The following is a 25,732-nucleotide window of genomic DNA, read 5'->3' on the forward strand; positions in this document are numbered from 1 at the left end:
TTATTGGAATCGTGAAGACACTATTTTCAGAAACAATCGCATAAAAACCTAACAAAACTGTCTTGAAAGTGGCATAGAGCCTAGATAAATTCATCGTTCTCGTTTTAAAGCTCAGTATACAAATGCATCGTTGACAGAGATACATTTATGAATTTCTAGAAATCAGAATCGACGTACCGAATATACCTCTCCCGGAAAATATCCGAGAATTTTTATCAACGATATTTGAAAGTTCGCGGAGGACCCGAAGCCGATGCATAACAGGTGTGCTCGACTCGGAAATTTCATTGATTATGATAAACTGTGTCAAGACGATAAGGGAAGAAGTTTCAATTCTGATCTGTCACGACACGAGAACGGAGCCGGACGATTTTATCTCCGGAAGGGGACGATTTTCCTGAGAGAGAGAGAGAGAGCGAGAGAGTGGTCATGGAGGGTTCCGGCGGAAACGAATAGATAGATATTCCTGTGTGAATACTTTCTTCCCTTAATAACGTCCAATATACTTCCGATCGGTTATTGGCTGTCTTATTTGGTTGAATAAGTTGGAAACTCCTGACGGCTTTCCGAGTATCTCCCGTCATCTCATCAGCAGCCTTCGAGACGACGCTTATTGCCTATTTCCTTCGTTTCTTTCGCCTCCGACAAATACGAGCCGACCTAATTCGTTTCTCTGCCCCGATGGAAAACGGCCACGGTTTTTCTCTCCACGGTTTCAACGGGTATCGGGGCCCGCCGTAACGGTGAATTATAAATCGAGCCGTGCTGCAACGTCCGTTCAACTATTGGCAAATTGCGTTTGCTGATTCCGCGATTGCCGTTTGGCCGACGACCAACCAATTGTACCGGATGTATCATCCTCGTGCATAATTAATGTCTCGCCGTTCCTCCTGATAAAATACCTTGATAACGCGTAATTCTAACCAGGAAAATTATAACCTTATCGCACGGACGCGTGACGTCGCTGATACGATAAATTCAGATTTAAAGTCGCCCATTTACCTCCCCCGTCTTCTAGCGACCTGATTTTCGAAGCCGCGCAAATTGATTCGATTCGTCGACATACACCACGATATTCGTAGGAAAACGAGCGTTAAACATTTACAATTACTGTAAAAGACTTAGACAAGATACTTGGATGAAATATTGATTGTTAGACTGGGATCTTTATACGAGATAAAAATATTGTGTTGCAAGGGTATTATTCCTATTTTTAATGTCGTTAAAACGTTGAAAAAATGGCGTATTTATATTATTTAAATAATTTATAAATGCATAAAATCCGCAGTCTACTCGTCAGTAATAATTAAACTGTAAGCCTTTACGCAAAATAAAAATATTCTGCATTTGTTCCTTGCAAGGCAAGTCATTTAGAGATCTCTTCTTCATTTTAGTGACATTAGCAAGTCTAAAATAACATATTGGTTATTCAAATCGTTCGTTTATTTAATCATTTCAACTGCTTCAATTGCAGGTATTCATTTTCATCATAAATACACAAAATCCACAATCTACTAACCAGTGAAAATTAACCTGCCGCTCTTTATGCAAAACAAAAATGTTTTGCATCTGTTTCTTGCAACAAAAGCCACTTAGAGTTTTCCTTCCTCTTCTTAATAACATTAACAAGTTGAAAACGGTACATTGAATAAAGATGGTAAATTTTGCTGCTGCTGTAAATTATATTAACTCGCTAATCTGCGAAATGCGTAAACTCCGCAATCCACGAATTCTTTTTCTTCCGGTGGATTGCTAACGACAAAATGGCCGCGAGAATATCGTCGCGCAACGGAGAACCCGGCAGATTATGAAACACGCAACGAAATAAAAGCGAAATAAGGAGAAGATCTAGGTTACGAGGTGCGTTTTAATAGATTAGGGTATCCGGGACCGAGAGGACGATACCATAAACCGAATTTCATTCAGGGTATTCGAGAAAGTGATTTTATTTAACGGATACTCGCGGATCAGAGCGCTAAAATTTTCCCGGTAATCGCGTTACGGAATTATTTCGAAATCATCGGCATCCTCCGGCGAGGACCGCGATTGCCCGTTAAATCGGATCCCTTCTCGAACAGAGGGGCCGCTCTCGTCGAGATTTTCGAGTATTTTTCAGTATCGAGCGCTCGGCGTCGTTACGGCCGGAATAAAATGAGCGGGTTTGCTTCTTCTATATTCTTCGATCCGGCGCGCGAGCGAGCCCGAATTGGAAAGGTTATGCCGGCGGATTCGGTTCCCTTTACGACGGTCCGACTACCTTTATACCGTTTTACGTGTTGCAAAAGACCATACGTATCCTTTAATACTCCCCCCTTTCCCCGGCCGCCGCCGCCATCGCTGCCGCCTTTCAGCCGCACTGAAAATGAAATTCCTTTGTATCGTCTTTCACGCCGATAATTTTCCAACTCCCGAATTGTCCGACGGTGGGACGGCGACGCATTGGAAATACCGTATCGTTATCGCGAAATCTCATATCCGTTTCTGTGCTCCTGATATCAAAGAATCCCGGGAATTTCAAAGCGCCGTAGTTTTATTAATCCCGGCGGCGCGATCGAATGAAATTCCGGTCGGAACTTCGTCCGGCGGATCACTGGCCAAACTTTGCGAACGCGGCTCTGTTACGTTTGGCATTTCAAGTTTTTCGACGCGCTGATGCTCGGTCATGATAGCTCGTGTTTTATGCTTTAATTATCCCCAGTTTGATATTATTTATTTCACCGTGGTCGCGTTAATTTTCAGTATATTAGAGATCATAAGTCTTGTAATTGATTGACCTATCGTAATTAACACGTCAGTTATGAATGTAAGTTGATGTTTTAATATTAATAATTTTAGACTAATAAACTATATTACCGATATTCAGGGTGCATTGAAATTATTGTAGCTTTAAGAGTTGTTAATGAAAACTAGTGATCAATGAGAGGCGATTGTAGAAACCAAGCCGCGTTCGAAGGAATGAACAAGTCGCGGAGCATGAATTTTCCGAATTTTTTTACGACACGACATTGACAATTTTCAGAAGAACGCTGTTCATTCTTATTTCAAAATATCTGGAGAATATTTACTAATTCTTCAGACCCGGAATAGGAAATAGTTTAACCGTGACAGCTATTTTAAATCTCTGCTGTGTATGATGTGAAATTTTTGTGCGATGTTTACACTTTTGATATCGACTACAACAACACTGATTTATATAATTAATTCATTAGATATTCTACCAAAAGTCAAAAGAAAAAGTACTGAAAACGAACGACGACCGCAAGAAATGTCAAATAAGTCATTCTAACCCTCCTTGGCAGTTCTAGTGTTAATAACTAGCCGTAAACGCTGCCTAAATCGCCCCCTTCTGTCGCATCGGTCCCTTTTATTCCCGGTGAAAGGGCTCTCTCCGGCCGGCGGAGAGTTCACCAGGCGCACGCTACAATGTTAATAGACAGCCTGCCCTCGGTCCTCTGGGAGGGCGGCGTAAGTTGCGTATCGAACGACGACACTCTTCGCACACTGACAGCCCGATAATATCGGCGACGGCGATGCACACGGTTTTATAGCGTGCCCCGGCCACCGCACGGATATTGTCCTGAAACTAATTTCGATGTATAGCTTCGGGGGTCATTCGATCCCACCAAGAACGTAACACTTTTATCGCGAGATGAAAGGGCGCAGGCGGCCGTGAACAGGATCGAATGAAACACGGTGTCCCGCAGGACCCCGCCGGGGACGACGGACCTTCGCGAATAAGGGCTTTAAAACGTCGCTGCTGCAACGGTGCTCGATGTCTACCAGCGAAAGGACCCGGGTTGTTACCGTGGATTGCAATAACTTGCACGCACAGGGCAACTTAATATCGCGTGACTGATGGATATAATACGTACGGCGATGTTACGACGCGAAACCTGCGATGCGACAAGACGTCGGAAATGACGGGCCACGTTTTGACGTATTATACGACCCTTGGAAGAAAGTATTCGAACGCCCTTTCAAACGTAATAACATTTTTTAAGGGGTGGCATTTAGCTGGAAAGCAAGTGCTGGCAGCTTTTCAGATCTTTAAGATACTTTTTATAGCATCTTGTATTGCGAATCGAATCGTGTAGAAGCTATATTGTTATGATATTTCTTATTTGATTTTTATTTCTTCGTACAATTAATACTTTGCCGCCCGCGAGTCCCGCAAAAATTTCTTCGCTTGGCGCCTTACTTCACTTGTCGCCTTTATCAGGAAATTATTAATTGTCAAGTTTTACTAATCTTATCGTTTTCGTGAGTTGCCAATCTTGTCCACCTATTTTGAAGAAATTTCGAAGATATACATATGTAGATAAATGTAAAAGTTCTTATATATTTGTGCGTTACACTGTGATGACGTCGGACAACATAGTGTCAATTAACACTTTTAGATGTCTTATCAAGGACTTTAGATGAACGAACGATAAGTTAGACATAAATGATAATTAAAAATTGTAAATGATTCTCAGTATACTCGGTTCTATTTTCGTCAGAAAGTGCGCCTCCGTTCATTCGTCTACTTATTAGCCTGCGTACATTCTTCTGCGCTCGTGATCAGATTCTTGTATTTCCAGAACCGACACAACAGAACTGCATGTTGCCACAGCATGCGACCCGTTGTTGCATACGAGTGAATTTACATGCTTTCTGGGACACCGTTCGTTGTTTCTATTCTGTCGTATATGTTCTTGCGGAAACCGGCGGTATAATTAGAACGCGGGCACGTTCAATGGTTCGGCTCGCATCGCATCGCATCGCATCGCATCGTCGAGCCGAGCAGAACCGAGCCGAGTCGAGCCGAGCCGACCTGTTTGTTAAAAAGAAATTAATTTCACGGAGTGCTTTATGGTACACGTAATTAGTATAAATTGGGTTGCCGGGTGAACGGGCAAATTGGATGTAAGTCTCGAGCGGATAACATATTGCAAATATTTTTCTGTTGCCGGCCCGTGCACGCGAGCCCGGCTGATGTTTCATCGAACGTGCACAGTTCAGTTGTCTATTTAATTATTGGTCGGTCAATTGTGCAATTTGCGAACCCGCTCATTGTTCAGTGACGGTGATTATATCGAGTCGATGAGATAGCAATTTAGATTTTGCGAACGAGCACGTCAATGGTGTTATTGTGTTATTTAATTAATTGAGTGATAACCATTGTTTCGACGAATTCTATTATCCTCTCGATTTTTTGATTAATAATTGTTAGTATTTCATTCTTGCATGGAGCGACATTTTGTAACGATTTTATAATGTCAATAATCGTTAGCCGTCTGAATTAGGTTACCTGTTTATTTGAAATCGAAACATTCTTTTATTATTGGGTTATTGGAAATGTAATTTCGTTTCTTTTGCAAGCTATATATTTGGAAAATTGAAATTATTTTTGCAACAACATAATAACTTAATTACTTTGACTAATTGATTGTCACTCGTTTAACCCTTTGCCAATCCAACTCGAGATAGTTGCGAGCATTCCCATAAACGTATAGCTTACAGAAAGTTGTACGAATTGCATTGTATACATTTATGAATAATTTCTCCATTTTTATAAATGAAAAAACTCATTTATAACTATTTATTAAAAAATCATTTAAAACCATTTGAATCCAATTCTTTTACATTAGAATAACGTAATCAGGTTATTAAAAAATCCATGTAAGATTGTAGAATTCGTAGATCTGACAAGGGGTTAAATAAAGCTGTATATCAGCAATATACAATTTGTCTATTTTTGCGATTTGGTTGTTCCTCTCACAACCCTATAATAATTCTATGAAAACATGTTTTTGTATTACAAAAAAAATTATAAATAGTATATAGAACGAGAGACCCTTACAGTAATGGTAAAACGGTAAATAAGTAGATGAAAAAGTAAAATATGCAGGAGTTTATAATACATACAAAAAAGAGCAATAAAATACTGTAGAAACATAGAAAGAAGGAAGCCAAAATAATAAATTCGAATGTATTTAACATGTTGATCTGAGTCACACGTGTCTGTCCTGCTAGATAGTTTGTTCCGCTTATATTTCACAAAATAGATTTATGTAATTTTTATCTCTACATTATAAATAGATATTGAATAGTATGTTACGTACGGAGATTACTCCCGACATTTTTTTCTTTCCTTCTTGAGGGTGTACGCTAGATAACGTCGGCAGGGAGCACGGTCCCACGATCCAAAATATTTAGTCTACGCGTATGGGCGACAGTTCAAGAGGACCACGTGTTCCTGAGTCACTGTATCATCCGCGGTGTAGGCCCCCACGATTCAAACATAAAAATGTTTAATCTTCTAACGAACGCCAGCCTAAGGGTTGGGACCACCTGTCACTGTATCATCCGCGGGATGATCTGGTCACATAGGCCTAGTCCCCACTACCAAATTTTCCAGTTCAGCCGCATACAAAAGGGCTAAGATTTTTCTTCTCATCGGGTTAGTTTCAAGTCAAATCGCAACGCGAGACGTAGCAAGATCGAGCCGAGTTCTCCTTCGAGCGAATAGTTAACCCCCGCCGACTTGGCGCGTAAACCAGGGAGCGTGTCTTAGGACAACCGCGAATCTTACACTACACTTACACACTTGTAATAGACTGAACTTGTTATATTATATTAATTTTACTTGCAATTCAGTGTACAAGCTATTCATTCCATTGCTCAGTTCGAGTCAGTTGTTGGTACGATCCCACAAAGATACACCTTTGCCGCTCGAGGTGTATCGATTAATATTTCTTTTGAAGTTACCAGGTCAATTAGAATCAATCGAAATATTCACAAAACTCATTTACCTCCGGCCACGTCTGCAAACCGGCCCTCGGCTCGTAACAAGTAAAAACATAGCGATTCAATATTACAAACTTAATATAATTATTAAATTTTCTTTCAATTTCGCCTCGCAGAGAAATCCCTGAATATCGGCGGCGGCGTCGACGCGTTAGAGTCAAATTTTCGACCTCGGCAGAATCCATTTCAGACAAATTATATCTTAACCAAAATGAGCAGCGCGTTTAAACGGCTTTCAGGTCTCAGCTGGGTCCGGGAACTGTCTAACAAAGTCTGACGCAGACATTAAAAATTTCTCTCCGCCGCTGCGGGATCAGACCTCCGAAAGAGAGAGAGAAAGAGAGAGAGAGAGAGAGGGAGAGAGAGCCGTAAGTGAATGCAAAACAAACGATGTTCCGCAGCCGTCAAAGTGGATAGACCCCTTAATAGATTACAAATTGCTCCGCGAAGACTTTGCGTGTCGGCAGCGGAATATTCGAGGCGATTTCTGCGAAGACAGTGCCGGGTATCGGCGCGTTTATCGCGGGCGGCACGCGTGCAAAAGGGAGACGGCCGACGGTAATTACATGAAGAAGACGGTAAATAATACGAAGGCCGGCGCGGAGAGGCGTGGAAACGAGACGCACTCCATCGCCTCCATAAGTTATTACCGCGACTTAAGCTGGAAAAGCAAGAAGAGCGGAAAGTATAGGCGCGCGGTGGGAAACGCGGGCCCCGCCCGCGCGCGCGTTCCCGGCGCGCCGTGAAATAACGACCTCATTATCAACCACCGGGTTGGTTGCCGCGCGCCGGTATTAGCTCTCGGATATTTATGCATGCTTTTATTAAGCCCAGCTCTCACTGCGAGCCCAACCTTGCTCGCTGCTCGCAAATTCCCAAGGTCTGCCTCCCTGCTGTCGCGTTATCATTAAGAACGCCATCGCCGATCGATAAATATCGAGTCCGGTCCCTGCACAGGCTCATCCCTGCCGCCGAACCACTCACGAACGATGATTATTTAATTATCGGCGAGCTGGCTCCGGCTTTGGGTACACCGCACAGTCGGGTCGAATGAAAAAGTTATGCCGAAGTCGAGGAACTTTCGATGGGAATGACATATAGCGATGCTATTTTGGTCTATGTTAAAGTTGAAATATTTTATTATTAAGGCAAAGTAGGGGGATGTGGTATGAACATTTTTTAACTTTGAGAATTTAAGTTGAACTTGGAATATTCGGAATTGTCATTTATCCGGTATCAGGGATAGCTACGTATTTTTAAAGACATCATTTTTGGAACATTTGATAAGTTCTTTTTAAGTTAGGTAGAATTCATCTACAATTTTAGGGTTTTGGAAAAGATCAATTTGAAATCGTGATTTTTCATTGAAATGATTTGATAGCGAAGAATATAATGAAGGAATTAATTGTTTTTATGAATTGTTTTATTACTTCTGAAGAAAGTAAATAATCTCGTTTAGAATGAAGTTAAGTTGTAGAAATTACGAAGTTAAGTTATAGAAATGTACGATGGATAAGTGTCAATTTTTTACTGATTTATAAAATGATTAATCTTTCAGTTTAATTAATTTAAATCGATCTGTGAGCAGTGCAATCTACTTAAATAATAATTATTTTAATCTAGGTTCAACTGTGTATTATTTTACAAAAGTATAGGATGATGCTGATAATGTTAAAAAAGCTTGTAAATTACGCTACCATAAAACATTTAAAAAGTACCATTTTACAATAAGATAATGATAAATCATATTAACTTGTCTCTAAAAGTGTTCCTAATATCGAGATATTAAAATTTGCTTCGCAAATAATGAAACAGTAAAAACAGATTAAATTTCAATGATGTTTGATTAAAAAATTCTTGATTAAATAAGGAATAGAACCACTACGAAGAGAGTAGAGAGAATTTTGCGCTCGATAATTATCCATGAATTATCTAATGAACTAATGTGTCTGACTAATGCTATTTATTTTCACTTAAAGTAGATGCTTGATGCTTGTTCCTTGAACGGAATTATTTTTAAATTATTTGCTGGCACAATCATTTATTGCACAGAACGGAATTAGAAATAACAATAAGATTTTTATGTGAAAAGTAGTGAATATTTATGAATCCAATTTTCATAGGTGGACACGTGATATAACAACTTTCTTGAGAAAATAAATACAGCGTAAAAATTGAAGCATTTATGTCGGTGTCTTTGTCTGACCATTAACTGCGTTTTCTACTTGGAAACAGTATATTTAATTTTTGCTCGAAAGAGGGACAGATATTAGACAAAAATTCTATTTGCATAATTAAAATATTAGCGAATCTTCGTTCTATCGATTTTTATGAAATTGTGAAAATACAATCATTCATGAAAAATATTATCGAAAGATTATAAAAGTTCAGATGGAGTAATAAAGTTTTGATAGAAATAAGAGCTTGTCGTTAGTAATTTCCCATGACAATAATTTCCAGATAAATGCAAGAAATACATTCTAGCGCATGCAGCAATTCTTTATAAAAAGTAAACTTAATTATTAGAAATAAAAATTGAATAAAAATCTGTTTCCTTCCCCATAAATTTTCATAAATCGATTCAAAAATAATATTCTGATATTTTCTCATGAGGTTATACTTTTCTATCTTATCCAATAATTTACTTATATTTAGTTATATTTAGTTATAAACCCATAAAATCTACAGTATTATTCATGAACGATAAATTCAATAGATTAAAATAATAGACATCGATACGTAATCCAGGAATAGATTCACGAAATTTTATTAAAATTGGTTAAACGAAATCCAGAACTATAAGAGCATGATAAGAACATATAATAATCTTGGTCTCTTGAATTCTTCGATTTATGAAAATGACGAAACAGGGAATCGATTATTCCTCAACCTGTTGTCCGACACAGAAAATTCCAGCTCAGCGGGGAAGACCTGTCGTTTAATTATCCCGTTCCATTGATCACTCCTTCACCGACCGATCAACGCTCGAAATTTAATAAACGCTGCCAGCGGCAAAAAGACCGAAGTTCGCGCGGATGCCCGGGCAACAATGCAAGAAAACGACTCGCGCCCGTCGCTCGATAGGGAAGTTTAGAGTGCATTAGATTCCACGGCTACGTAAGATTTACGGGAAGGAAAGTTAATTAGCGGGGGATAACCATCTCTCGCTCGGGAAAGCCTAATTAATTCCTCCGAACGTCGGTTTCCATAACACCGGGGGGAGAGGGAGCATCGATCGAAATTACGATTGTCGGTGAACTAACAGTAAGCTTTCCCCGCAATCCTACGAAATTACGAGTTCGCGTAATCCCCGCTGATTGTCAATGAGAGCTAAGATCCCTATTTACAATCGACTCCGCAGAATGCTCGTTCGATCTCTGCTCGAATTCCGCCGAGAGACCGACCCGCCGTGCCGTTACGTTTTTAAACGCGAGCGAGCGTCGCGTGCGTCGATCGCTTCATGGACTCCGGCCGTCACGGAGATAACGGGCGCCGTAAAGATGATATCCAAACAGTCGTCTTTAAAACGCTATCGATCGTATTTCAGCGATCCGAGCGACGCCGGGGACTCGTAATATATTCCTATAACTAAAGCACGAGCGGAAGCTGCGGCAGAATGGAGCACGACAGGTTTATGATTCCATTGACCATATTGGAAGCCAAGAACCTCGTTATAACCCGTCCGTTTCAATGCTAATCTTTCTTGATCGTGCCGCCGGGAGGGATCTGAAAAATTTAAGCTGCATCACGGTTCCCGCGATCCGGCATTAGCAGTATACGCTTCCCGTCGTTGTCTATTAGCGTCGCTATTGCCTGCGCCCGAAACGACAACTTAATCTCCTAGTCTGCTGGTAAGACATTAAATTTGACGGAATTCTTCGCGCTTAAATTTCTATCGTTATTTACTTTTCGATTCAGTAATTTATTTATTTAGTTATTTATTTGACGAGCGCAATAGAGGCCGTTGAAGCGTTGAATCTAAATATCTCGAAAACGACATATTTTCGGAAGAAATATTAAATGCGAAAGTTACTCGATTCCAAGGGAGAAACGCAACTGATTTATTTACTTTGTAGTTGTAGATCGCTTTGAAAATTATTCGGACAGTAACTTTGCTTCTTTTTTATATGGAAGTCTATATTTTTATTTACTGATCTGTATCCTACGCGAAAATAAAATCGATTTCATGTTTCGGATTTTTCCAAAAAATGTGTTGTTTTTAAGATATTTAGGAAAGAAATTGTTTTTGGAAATATGAGGAATCAGTTTTCAAAATATAAGAGATTCTTTCTGGAAATACCAGGGATAGACAAAAAGAAAGCTTACACTATGAAGTTTTATTTTATGCTATTTTATGCTATTTTATACTATTTTATACTGTTTTATACTATTTTATATTATTTTATACTATTTTAATACCACTTTATACAATTTTATATACCATTTTATGCTATTTTATACTATTTTATGCAATTTTATTCTGTTAGAACTTTATATTAAATCGCAACACTTCATCTGATATTGCGAACATCGCAGGATTGTAAAAGTTCGAACCGTGTCGAATTCTTTAATTGAAAACCACGGCATCAAAGGGAACGTTGTCAATCACGGAAACACCTGCAGGTGACCATACATCATCGAAATGGTTTCAATTCGAACGGTGGGGGATTAACATTCAAAAAGGTTTAAAATTTTTCAGAAAACCCAATACACTATACGGCTATTCGTTGCGCCATTCCAAAGCTATAGTTACGCCGCTCCAAATCCCTAAGGATCGGTTACTCGGCCGGAAACGATGGCGGTTGTGACGAAGGGCGGGGTGTGGCATCGAATTTAAAATATTCGCAGTGGCGTGGGGGAGCGTTTGAGTGCTCGTGAATATACAGTGTAACGAGCACAATATACAGGGTGTCCCGCGCCATTTTCTCGTACAATTTTTATCATTTATGCTTGGTTCTCGAGACAAGTAGGTCAGGATGTTTATGCTCTGTATTAAATTTTCTTAGCAGTTTCAGTCTCTCTTAACAACAGCTTTAACCCTGTCATGTCATAATGGATTACAATGATCTATATTTTAGTTTATGAATATGTGAAATTAACAATTAATTCGATACTTAGTTTCTGAAAAACTATGCGTACGTTTTGTAATGCTTGCTAAATACACGGCGAGATTAATAATTCTTCAAGTTATAATTTTAAGATATAATTTATCGAGTCACTAATTCAATCGAAATAGTTGTTGAAGTATTTGTTATAAAGTCTATAATTATTCAACATTAATTTTAAAAGATTGTCGGGAAACTACAGACAAGTTAGGCGTTGAAAAATAAGGTTTCAAAAATATGCGTTTGTTGCACACGAGGTGGCGGATTGCATTGCAAATATGTTTTATTTTATATAATTATTTCATGTAGTAATTGTATACTTAGGTATTGTGTTCTATATGAAACAATTATTTCAAACAAAAAATAGCAGCAACACATGCGTGAACGCGTATTAAAATGCATGTGTACACGTGTACTTAAATATATGTGTACACGAGTGCTAAAAAAATATCTATACACGTGGTCACGTGTACTGAAATACGCGGAAACCATGATTTCTGATAAAAATACTGTAGAAAACATGACGACAGAAGTATCTATGGTTTTGCAACGAAAAGCTTTTAATAACCGAAGAACATTCCATAAAATAAGCTCGATTCTTATCCCTCTTCTATCTAAAAATTTGTCCACCTAGCTAGAACGTGAATAAAAATGTTGGAGAAAATCGGGTAACAAAAGTTTCGCCAGTTCTACAGTGAAGAGAGCTCAGTCAGCTCGAGAGAAACAAAGGATGCTGCTCCACCTCTAATACGCAACCTCAATTTCCATTCCTCGTCTACCTGAAAATCCGTACACCTATTCGAAGAAGACTAAAATGAAGACTAAATAACAATGAAGACTAAAAATGCTGAAAATCTACTAGAAAGACATTCTATAGGATTACAATAAAAAGAATTCAACATCCGTGGAACAAAGATGCTTCACGATCGCTTATTCCCATTTCTCTGACTGAAAATTCATCGAAGCAGAAATGAAAGCCGATTTATAGCATCCGTTCAGACATAGAACGTTTGCGGAACGGTTCGGTCTAGATAAATGCATCTAGTATTTGTTTTATCAATCTATGGCGGGCAAAGGAGCCATAAGAATTCTTTTAGTTAAAGTAAATTATCGGTGAAGAATGCGTGCAGATTTATTCGTGGTAGACAGTGGTATTATCATTCGGTATTTTTACGTCAGATGGAAGACTTCTTAGGGTTGGAATTTGCTGACGTGCACTGATAATATAAATATTAGATGCATTTGTTTGAACAACAAGAACAACCTCAATGTTTTAATATCGATCTACACGTTGCGGACGATTTAAAAATATTTTGGAGTCGCCGGAATCCCACGAGGTTGTTTCAAGGCTAAGTAAATGCAAATACACCATAAAGATAAAGTTTCCTTCTCGACGAAGAAACTATTGCGACTAAAAACGTCCTAATCATTGTAATAGCAGAAAAAACATGCTAGAGCAAGGGGTTATTCTTGAAATGAATCTGTTGGCAAGAGAAAACGCTGTCGATCTACGGCATGAAAAGCAGAATGCGAGGTTAGAATATCGCGTTTCAGACTGCAAGCACCCTTTAAGCGCGGACATAGAGTGTGTATAATATTCTTCCGAAGTGACAACGGAACGGGACAGGTTTATGGGGTCATCGATCGCCGTTGACGCTGGGACCAGCGATATAGGCTCGAGATTGAGGGCAGCAGCCTCCAGCGAGCTGGCGCAATATAACCGGCCGAAGCGAGGTGAAGTCGATGTCACGGGTTCGCGGGACAAGCGTGTACAGGCACGGCTGGTATTCCAGCCCTTTGTAAGCCGATGAAAGGAAGTCACGCAACGGCACGTGATCGGATATAGCGAAGTGGTCACGGCAAGTGCATTCTGAACACCCGGGGTTCCGTCGCTATCTGCCTTCCATACCTCCGCTATCTTCGACCCTTTGTCCTAGAACTTTTCCTCTCCTCTTCTTTCGGCTCTTCTCACCGCCGACGTGTACGTACGTATGTAGTTATCTTTTTCACGCTCGGCTTCCTCTCTTGACACCGTTTATCTTACGTCTGCGATTTCATCGAAGTTGAATCGTACCGCTTATTGATTCTACACATTTCTTTTGTGATTGTTAAGGATTTGTTCGCCGGCGATTAACCAGTTCGCTGTTGCAATCTCTTTGGAAGTTGTAGAAGTCAAATAGATCATTTTTATTTTGAATTTAACGGGGGACATTAAAGTGTACGGGGTGTTTGTTTTATTCTGATCACTGAGATATCTTCAGTATTTTTTTTTATGTGGATAATATGGCAGGACTTTTTTGTTTAGTTCAAAGCTATGATGTTTATTCGAGTATGAACTTAATCGTACAGGAATTCATGTGGGAAATAATCGATTTCAATTAAAATAATAAAGAATTATTTTAATAATGAGGAATAAAATATTCGACTAAACTGAATTTATTTGGATAATTATCTTGGATAAAAGTTTACCAGAATTAGTTCGAATAATGTCCAATCAACAAGGTTTCCTCATTACAAATTCGAACATTCGTATTTTTCAGTAAATTGTATTAACATTTTACCGACCGTTAGCTTACAAATCGGTTTTTCTTCTAATTTTGTAAAGCTTTTATTTTATTCTACAATCATTTAAATATTAAATACCTTTCACGACTAATAAAATAAACAAGATAAATAGAATAAACATTGTTTAATGGCAATGTTCTAAAAATATAAAAATATCAGTAGATAGTTAAAGTGTTGATATTGTTACCAGCAGTGGAAACCCAACGAAAACGCAATGTAATTGCAATAAATTGAAATACCACGTTCACGAATTAATAAAAGATATCTCAAGGGAAACAGCGCGGTATCGTTTTATTAAATTAAGGTAGAAGAAGCTGTTCTTGTTGGCACAGGAAAAGTAGGGTGTGTACGTGACCGCATAATTAAAAGATGAACAACCGCGGGTCACGAACGTAGAATAGGGGCCGTCGCGGGTTGGCCAGGGGGTGGAGGAATCGCTTCAGATGAAAGGAAGTGGAATGGGTTCTGCCTCCGGTCAGCCAAGTAGAATAGGCTCGTTCCTGGCCAGACACGTAGAAGACTGTCGTCGTCAGACAGATGACGTGAACTGGGTAGACCAAGTAGTAATGCTTTGTACCGTACTGCGCTGGTCGTGTCCAGCGACTTTTATACTACCCTTGGCAGAATGTATTTCATCAGAATTACGAATATTATCGTCGAATAAAAAATTTCAACGTTGACTCGACAAAAATTTCTACTACATTCGCGTTAGATAATTATAATATACTATCCTTGACGGAAAGTATTCAAACGGAATTATGAATATTATTGTCGAATAAATAATTACAACGTAGATTTGATAAAACTCTTGTACTCCATTCGTATTAAATAATTATAATATAGTTAAGAATATTTATAAGAGAAATTATACTTGAAACTACAGATTCTCGTGACATTTAAGAATTATTAAAGCATTTAATACTGTTAAAAAAAAGTAGTATTGGATATTGCTTCATGAAAGTTTTTGAATGCGCTAGTACAGTATATAATAAACAACAAAATTAACAATAGCAATTACCAAAAATTATTCAGTTCTGGACGTAATTAGACTCTTCCCCAAATTATTATGCAATGTTGTCATTACTTGAACGAATTTTCTCGTTAAATATATGAACAATTATGATAATGAACACGTTGTTCGATGGAATACTTTTCACGCGGGGTTGTAAAATTCTGAAGCATTTATTTAATAACGCAGAACGCCTTTAGAGATTACTCAATCGTCGGTATAAATTGTGTACGGTCAGAGAATCGAATCGAGCAGCGGTAAATCATTAATCATGCATTCATTAGCGATAAAAGTACCCCGCTGCCACAGTGACTGACGCGATCATTAATTATATTTATGAAAATTTCGTTTGTCTTTTACTTCTACCGTAAATGAATTTATTTAATGATTCCCAAGGTAAACCGGATTTATGTTCTCAACAACTGTTTGTAATTGTTTAATTTTTATCTTCGATTGCTTCCGACCATTCTGGGAACTCATTGATACGAATTAACAATTTCTTTCCGACCGTTTTATCGTAATTAACATGTTATTGACCTGCATCGATGATTAATTTTCTTCCAATGTTTTGAAACTTGTACTTTCATACGTATTTCTGCAATTTATACCATTTTTATAAAGCTATTAATAATATAGAGAAAGTATTCTTTGTAATTTCTTTACTAGAGAGTGTAATGTTGTATTCCAGTTAAATATTTGTTACGTGACACTTTAAAGGAGCAGCCAGGTTTTCTTTTCGTATTACGTCAATTTCAGCACCGTACAAGAATGACAATTGGAAAGCAGCTGCGTCGCCGGTGATATTGCTAGCCGAGAGCAACGAGCAAAATAGTGCAGCATTCGCGTAAAGCAATTCCTGGCAAGATCAATATTTACAGTATGTATTGTTCAAGTGGTTCGAATAATACCTAACCTAACCGACGCATGCTACCTAGCAACCCTTTGTTACACATGGTCTAACGGACTATTCTTCTTTTTTCTTTCGCTCTATTTTCCTTACCCTGTTCGTTGTAGCCCGCCCCCTCTCTCTCTCTCTCTCTCTTTCTCTTTCCCGACTGTTTGTTGCTCCCGCCGCCGCAACGTATCCCTTGATCTGCCACAGTGTTCGATCTCAAAGCATGACGCAACGTTCTGGGCTTAGCGTTCACAAGGTTCTAGTATGTGTTTCTAGTTTGTTCAACGTAGAAAGCCAGAGATCCACGGCGCAACGAGAGAGAGAGAGAGAGAGAGAGAGAGAGAGAGAGAGAGAGCCGTTCCTGCTGCTGCCGGCCTGACTTTCAATGCATAAGAGGATTCACTAATTTTGTCGACAGAATTCTGTTGCACGGATAGGAGCATCCAATTAAATAAATCGTGGCAATAATGTTCGCGTCAGACGGTCTCACTGGAGAAATTCGATCGCAACGAAGGGAAAACAATTAACTCTTTGCTAAACTCTGACCGGAGGTAAACGTACATATTATGAAACAATGAACTATTGTTACATCTTTTTAAATCAATAGCAGAGACGATGCAATAAGAAAATGAGTATGTTAAAGAGGATGTAAAAATTCTGTTCGTATTTTATATTCAATATAAATGTAAATTAATATTATAAAACGTAATAAATATACTTGTAGTTTACTATTTGTCTCGTATGACCTTTTTATTCGTGATAAATATTTCAAATTTTATTTCGCTGTCTAGAATCATCAATCTATCGAACAGTAGTGTGTATAAATATTCGGCAATGATACTTTTAATTGTAATAAATATCGACGACAATCTCATAAAGAAACATTTCATAATAGATATTTTTACCTCATTCTTTTTTTTTAAGTCGAATAGAAATTCTGTTTTCTTTCTGTCAATATTTAAACATTCGTATAAATATAGCGGCACAGTGAATATACAATAGACATTATTCTAATCGAGAATTTATCAAGCGTAACTCTGATAAAATGGAACCACCTTAACGTTTATAGTAGCTCGTCAAATTTTCGATAAAATTACACAAACAAGATGCTGTTTTATCACCCTTCGTTTCATTATTCAGAAAGAAGTATTAACAATTTATCTAGATAATAATAATCCTTGTCCTGTATTTATATTTAAATTGTGCTGAACGTACTTGAAGATTTTGGAACTAGGTCTAAAATCTAGATTTAAGATCGCTATAGTTGTTGATAAATATGCTGCTTGACACTTTGACTGCCATGCCAATTACCTTGTTAAAGATAAAGTTAAAATAATATATTATATATAAATATATTATATAAAATAATATATTTAATCACATTGAAATTGTAAAGTTGCATTGTATGACATCAGTTATTCTTTTTACATCTAAACTTTTCACAGATCCGAATAAATTGAGGAAGATGTAATATACATAATAATAAAATATGAATTATATAATAGATATAAAAGCGTACTATTAATTTACCTATCCGCCGTCAATATGTGAATAACATGGCATTCACAGAGTCAAGCCAACTACGACGTCGCGCTAAGCAGCACTAGGTACGTAAACAAAGAAAGAGATAAAATAATAGTCAGAAAGTAATTACACTTTTCTGTTGTTTTTTATTGCCGCGTTGCGTACGCTTGTCCTTGTTCGTAGTCTGTAAAAACGAAGAACCTTGATGAATCACTGGACAAGATTAAACTACACACTACAATGATTTAAGCGGCGCGGATTGGATCGCGTATTTTTCATTGACGGAATGGAAAAGCCGGGCGAACGTTACGAAAGGAGGACTGATACATCTGTCGAAAGTATTTCGCTTCCATTTCACGCTGTTAAATAACCAGAACGGATCGTTTGTCGTCTGTGTACAGATTCTTTCGCTCGGTTTTCGAGTATTTGGCCGGAGCCGTGCGTTATACGGTAAACTGTACCGAACAAGTCATGCTAGAATTTTCAATCCGGCGCGGCCCCGTGCACGCTGCGTTTCCCCTGAAAAATGCACACTAGTAAATTTCATCGACCGATCGTCCTGGCTCCCTATTACGGGGCTCGCGTGAGAGCTTCTGTATACAGAGAGAGAGAGAGAGAGAGAGAGAGAGAGAGAGAGAGAGGGAGGGAGCTGGTCGGAGGCGTTGCACGATGCCGCATTAATTTATCAAGCCCTGGGAGAAATTTAAAAAAAGAACATCCCGTAAGGGCGAAAGACGTGAGCATTTTGCATGTCGCGTGTTTTCGCGGCAGAGTGCGGGCCCTTAAATATTCCACGGCTGATAAATAAAGGAGCGTTTCGGTCTCGGAAATTCGTGGTTACATTCTTCGACTGCTGAAAAATAGAAATAACGTCGAAATATTGAGTTAGCGCAGACTCCACGGCCGACTAACCTGCTCGCCAAAATAAACAGGAAAAAATGGTCTCTCGGATTACGCGGGCAAACCAGCTGCACACGCCGCGATTCCGTTTTTAGAAATTACTTCTTTAGTCGCGTTGTAGCATCGCGATAAACGCAGAGGTGCAGCGTGGATACACGCGAGAAAATAAAAAGGACAAATTTCTTTGTTCTTCAAATGCAATTTTTATTTCGGATTATTCGAGTTTTGGAATTCCAGCTGACTCGAAAGAGTAGAAACTCATTTATGCGACGAAAAATTGAGGAAGATAAAACAGAGCATCGTAGGTTTTTATAATAATTAATAATTGGACGTTGCAGAAATTGCGATAGTCTTGAAAATGAGAGAATTCTGTTGTTACGTGATTTTAATTTTTTAAGTAATTTCGTAAACGGAAATTAATTGTTGTTTGCAAAATGAAAGACACGCTAATGTAGAATGTAATGCATAATTATCTCAATGTTTCGAACAATGCGCACAAAATAATTATTAACCACTTGTAACGAGTCAGACTCGTGACGAAGATATCATGCAATATCTATTAAATTTTATAAATTTTATTCGGACTATATCGAAGTCATTGCTCTGTTATCAAAATCGATAGATGAAAGTGTAAATAAATATATAAATGAAGCACAAACTGCTACGTTCTATGAAGAAATTATTAATCATGAATAAATGCTAATCGACGTGGAAGGAATCGTAGTGCAAAGGGTTACTTTAACATTGCAGTAGTTGCAACAATTGGAATAGGAATTTCTTCAATGAATTCTTAAATAGAAATCAATCATGCTTCTCGGAATAAGACACCAGTTATCTGAACTTTCCAGCGATTTCATCGACAGACATAAAACATTTCTCAATTTAATTTACCGTTGCGGGGATTACAATAGTCTTAAAAGTGCAATTTATTACCATCCTTTCAACGCGGAGTTTTAACGAATCCCGTGATGAAAATGCATTTCGCTTCGCATGTTTAACGAATTCTTAAAATCAATGTTACATTACCGAATCGAAAACAAACATAATAAGCAATTATGAAGGCCTTTTACGAATTCCATTAATGCGGGCGGAACAATCATTAATTCAACGACGCTGTGCACACAACATCTTCCGAAAGCTGGACATTCGCTTCGCGTTTACGCCGCTTTTAATAGATCAATAAACGAATTTTGTACAACGAAGTGTCAGAAATATTTGGAACCGCGTACACGGGCCGCGTGATTATTTATTACATTTATCGATTCCGTAATATTATGAAGACCGCATCGGCTGCTTAAAAACCGTCGAACGATTTCGCGCCCCGTCGAGCAAACGGCTAATCCGTCGCCATTTAATTAACAAGGCGGTGGGGGGGGGGGGGCGCTAATTAAAAATTACGCGATGCATCGGCCGGTTAAAGCCCGTTTTTCATTTGGAATTAAATCGGACGCTTACGATGAGCCGGGGAACATCGAGCAGGGGCGGACTCGCGAATCGACGGCATTAAAGCAACGAACGAGCGGCGAGTTTTCGCGCGACCAGGACGCCGCCGGATGTTGCCGCCGTTGATGTAACGCAACGAAATCGATGAACGAACATCGAAACGACTCCGGGGGCTGGATTAAACCACGCGTATCTGGCATCCATTGCAGCCCGGCGAATATTTCTGTCGGCAACGGCCGCGGGAAGACACTGAAATATGACCGATGCGACTGCGCCGCCGGATTGTAAAGTCCGGATTTATCACGGCGAAACAAACGGCCACGGTTACAGGATTTTACGAGTTCGTAACGTCCGCGAATAATTTAGCCGGCGTTTAGCGCCGGCCTGTCTCTCACGGGGTCGCGTTGCACGCCGAGAATTAGTTCCGCGTGTTCGATTGACATTCTCGCGGCGAATTACCCCGCCGAAAATTCGAAACTGTCGCGTCGACCGCCGGTAATCGAGACGCGGCTATCGAGTCGGAAAATATTCGAATGATCGTCCTCGTTTAGGATTACGAAACCATCTGAACGAAGTGACGGAGACCCTGTCCGCAGATTCGCAAAGACTGGAGAAAATTAACCCTTTGCTGTCGACTCTGGGGCGATGCTAGACATTTCTAAGCTATTTTCGCAAGAATTTTATGATTATTAAATACACCAGTTCAATTTTATACGTATCGAATGAAAACAAATGGAGACACTGTAATTGTTGGTTAAAATAAATGTCTTCATTTTGGAATTAAATTAGTCTCGAGCGCAAAGGGTTAAACGCGCGCACTAATATATTAAACGCGGGTTAATATTGGAAATGAGGGGTACACTGGGACCGTAAACTGTATTTCTTGTTAACAACAGACCACATGGGAAGGAAAACTTTTAGCAGCACTGAATATTTTAATTAGACCTTATAAAATCAGTAAATGGAAGACGTTTTACAAAAAAAATTGTTTGGTTCGCAGCGAAGCAAAGTTTCGTTCGAAAGTGATAAAAAATAAAACCAGATATTTGTTAAATAGAGAATGATGAATGATGAGGGAGTGGCAATTGAGATTGTTACCGGTGACGAGTGTTCAAATATTGTGCATGAGAATTGAATTAATATTTTAATTTGTTGGAAACATTAGTAAAAAAAACGTGCTTACTGTTTATATTAAATAGGATCTTCAAATAATACCGAAAATCAATGAGATGGTAAAGAAATGTCGCTGGTGTGTCGGTAACAATATATTTTGTTTTGTATTAACAATTGCAACATTAGATAATGTTTAACCATTTACGGTGACTTAAGAGATTTATTCGATTGTTTCTAAAGAAAACGACATTATAGTTTACACAATTTAAAAATAAAGAATGTGCTTAGCCTTTGTATTTTCTATTTCAACATTTCATCCTAAATTATTATTATATCTCATATTTATTCTATTCTAGCGCTCGCAAAAAGCGATATATTTCTGGTTACTTCAAAAGACTTTGTAAGACGAACAAATTAGTATCAAAGTTAGTTAAAATCCTTCGAAAATCTCAGCAATCGAGAAAGCGATCATAAAATGTCACAAGTGTTTCAACTACAATTTAATTTTACTGTAATCGTTGCAACATCGTGTTTACCAAACTTAAACTAGTTCGCTGAATCTTCGGATAACAAGAAGCTTCCATAACATTCTTGTCGACTACTGCTCAAAAACTGAAATTTGCATAAGCAGCCGCAAGTTCGGCGATTAGGCGACTGGCAAATAGGCCGTTAGCGATTTGGCAAGTAATAAAGGTGTTGCACGTGTCGGGAGAAGTAGTGAGGGCTGTTGAGAGTCAGACAAGTAGACCGTGAACTTGTACTTGCGTGTAATAGCAGATCGTTTGTGGTCAGGACAAGTTGTAGGAGGTCATTCGTAGTTGGACGCGTAGTGGCGACGGTCTACATAGTGGGGCTAGTAGTAAACACGGTTCATAGTCGGACAAGTGGTACGAGTATCGTCGTGTTCGGACATTAGTCTCGCCGGAAAGATCTGCCGGGTTTATAAACGTAAGTTTCGCAATTATTGTCAAACCTATTTTTATCGAAAATTAAAAGAATATAGAGATAGCAGACTACGAATTTTATGCATTGCAAATAATAATAAATAGATCGAAAACACATAATTTAGAGAATTTAAAAATACTCTTGCATTATTTTCAACTGAATAAAATTATTAAATACAAAAGGATACATTAGCGTAACCTTTTTATTCTGAAATTAATATGTATAATTTTTATTTTTCACACAGATTTATAGTCTAACTGTTGCGGAAATTTTAGCCCTTTCCGTTTGGATATCCCCTGAGAGGGGGCACTATAAAAATTGTTGATAATTGTACTACTTTCAATATTAACAAATTTTACTTAAACAGTGTAATTATATCCAACGTTCTATCATTTTATATTTCCTTTAAAGCATTACTTATTAGTTTACTAATGAATATGTTTCGATTCTTGATAGATGGTCAGTGAAAATTCCCCGAGAGCAAAGGGTTATATAGTTGCATGGGAGATTTCATTTGTACTTGGCATTCGCGACATTCTATATTTTAACGAGTCGTAAATAAAGTACGAAATTTTATGTAAATTAACTGCCGGCAAAAACCGCGGAAAAAGTTTCAATTGTGCGAAGTTGTCTTTCGTTCGCAAATCGTGTCGCTAGTACAAGTAACATAACTATGTTGAATTGTACGAGAAGTTCTCGAGAATTTCCATAGATTGCGCATAAAGCTCCACGATTTATGACATGCATCTATCATGAACTTTCGTTCATTTCATCGAAACGCGACAGAGAGTTGTTTACAAAGATCCGCGGCCGATTTGCGAATGAAAATGATTTCGCAAAGCGACAGGATCGCCGGTGAAAAATCCTTAACACAGCTGCACGACGAGCGCGTTATGACATCGCGGTGCATTGCAAGCGACTCGTGCACACGTGTACGCGCGATCTGTACACGTATCTGCACGAATCAAAAGGAGCTGCATGCTCTGATCGATGCATCACGATATTGCCAGCATTCGGCTGAGTGGCTCGGCTGAATGGAACTCGAATACCGAAAAACAAGACCGCAGGTACCGCGGATCGAGAACGCGAAAAAACGCGGACCTTATCGCAGCACCGGACAAGCGGTTCTACAATACCAAAAAAATTAATATTCCGCGAAATATTTCACTCATTCAACGACAAGCGCGATGTCGACGAATTAAAATAAAACAGCGAAGACTCGACGTACGAAAATTCTGTAAAATTTGAAATATCTTGAAAAATATTAGTCTTTTTAATAATTCTCTCTAACGCTTCTGTTTTGACAAATTTTTTTAAGGTTATATTTTTCAAGATTTCAAGGTTGTCGAAGTTTCTTTAAATTAAATTTCTAAACGAATCTGTAATATTACGATAATCGCGTGACCTTGGATAAATAAAATAATACATCCTGATGTAAGTAATAATGATAATAATAATAATCTTCGACCACCTCCAAATCTTAAAAAATGGACCTTGAACAAATTTGTTTGTCTATCATGGTATGTTTTTTAGAATGCTTTTAATCTAAATTTATTTCAATATATTCTTTTACTCGCGACAAAAATTGTTTTATATCGTCTCCAAACTTTTCTGTACTAACTGCGTACCTGGTCTCCAACTTTGCACCTGGATTATCTAGTATCCCCATACAACATTTTCCTAAATCACCTGGAAGAGAACTGCAGCTCGTCCTAGTTACTAGAACCGGTCTGTATAGTTTGTTGGTCCCCGGTAAAATCGGTGGAAAGCGAACAACAACAAGGCAACTATAAGACACCCGGGTGTTAAATATAAGCTTCCCAAGGGGCGGAACTAATGTATAGTTACTGATGGATGATCCGACAACGCGGCGAATACTGTGCAAGATTTAAGCAGCCTGTTGTGCGTTTAAGCCCTTCGAAACCACGAGGGTGACGGCTCGAGTGGACTAATTACCCACTATGGTAGACCTAAATCCACCCTACATTCACGGATCAATAGCCACCGGTCCGAGAGGATCTATGATTTAGACAGCATGGACGTTTTCGGGAAATGCGAATAAGATACGGTGTTCGTGGCCCCTTTCTGCGGCTGCTGTCCAATCTCGGATCCCTTTGTCATTTTAACCGAGTTCCGGCGACGATATCGATGCTATTCATCGTCGATAAATTTGGAAACTAACCTGTACGTTATAGTGATTTTTTATCGTTGCTACGATATGTAAAATTGACAGTGGATTTTGGTTTGACAGTGATAGACTACGAATTGTTATGCAAAATAAAATCTACTTACGTTAATTACAAAGTATGTAAATTATATGAAAATTCTTTTTGTGTTACAATAATTCTAATAATATAGTAATAAATCTAATATTATAATAATAATTATAATATTTTTAAGTTCTCCAGATCTAGAATTCGCAGTCTAGTGATAAGAATATTGTTTAGATGATCTGTATCGTTTAGAAATATTCTGTGGACTTTATTAAAGGAGATGGTGTAACTTATAATTACATTATTAGAATAAAAATATGTTCAAATAATAATAGAAGGAAAAAAGGACGTCTAAAATGTGGAAATTTTTGCGGATTTTTCAAAGTGCATTGTAATAGACATAAAATAATTCAAAATACAATAAATATAAAACCTGAGAAGATATAATAATTTTTTAAAGCATTGATATGATATCACAAGTATAAAATAGTAATACAATTCTACACTCAACACCGATAGAAACAAAATGACGCTTCGTCTTAATAATACAAAAGATACATTCTTTAAAAATGGTCACGCTGATCATGGTATCTTTAACAATTTAATCATTTTTTAATCTCCAATCTGTTCCAATAACCTGATATTACGTTGCATCGCCGTAGTCAGCTGAATTTCCAGAATATTTATACGCTAACTAGAAATCGACAGAATTGTTATTTACTGGCGGATGCAATAAATTGAAAAATAGAACGATGATCACGGTGAACGGGGCGGGTTCGTTGGAGGAAAACCGAATCCGGAGTAGTATTAAACTGCGAACGGAGCGCAAAACAATAGCACGAATTCTCCCGGAAATATCTCGCAGGGAAAGAAAATATTTCCAGAGCAATTAGTGGATCCGCGAGTTGCCTGCGACAGGGTGAACAGCATTTCGTGCGACCGGCGAATTCCGCGGGAGCCTTGGATGAATATCGCCCTGTGAAATGTCATCGTTCACTTTATAAAGTGCTGACAATGCGTTATGCTGTCGGGTTTATGAAATTTTCGTTCTGATCCATGGCCCTTCCCCGTCCCCCGTCCTCCCCTCTCCCACGTGCCCGGGGATGTCGTGCGGTCGAAATGAATGGTAAGACGAACAACAATGCGCTGATAAAGAAGAAGGTCGAAACCGGGCGCGGTGGGGGCCGGGGAAGGGCGCGGCTACGGGAGTGAAACGAAAAAGTCGCGATAT

At 38.5% G+C, this 25,732-nt stretch overlaps 1 protein-coding gene across 7 annotated transcripts in view; it reads right to left on the reverse strand.

The window, feature by feature from the left end:
* Dlg1 (MAGUK family member discs large 1) overlaps positions 1-25,732 on the reverse strand; it is a 630,693-nt gene that overhangs the window by 507,648 nt on the left and 97,313 nt on the right. The window contains exon 3 of one of the 7 annotated variants that reach the window (XM_078194777.1): positions 18,018-18,071. The exons of the other annotated variants lie outside the window; for them this stretch is intronic. Within the exon in view, the coding sequence (XP_078050903.1) occupies positions 18,018-18,071 (54 nt within the window). The remainder of the gene's footprint in view (positions 1-18,017; positions 18,072-25,732) is intronic. 7 annotated transcript variants of the gene reach the window in all.

This window comes from Augochlora pura, chromosome 11, assembly GCF_028453695.1.
Source record: "Augochlora pura isolate Apur16 chromosome 11, APUR_v2.2.1, whole genome shotgun sequence".
NCBI lineage: Eukaryota > Metazoa > Arthropoda > Insecta > Hymenoptera > Halictidae > Augochlora > Augochlora pura.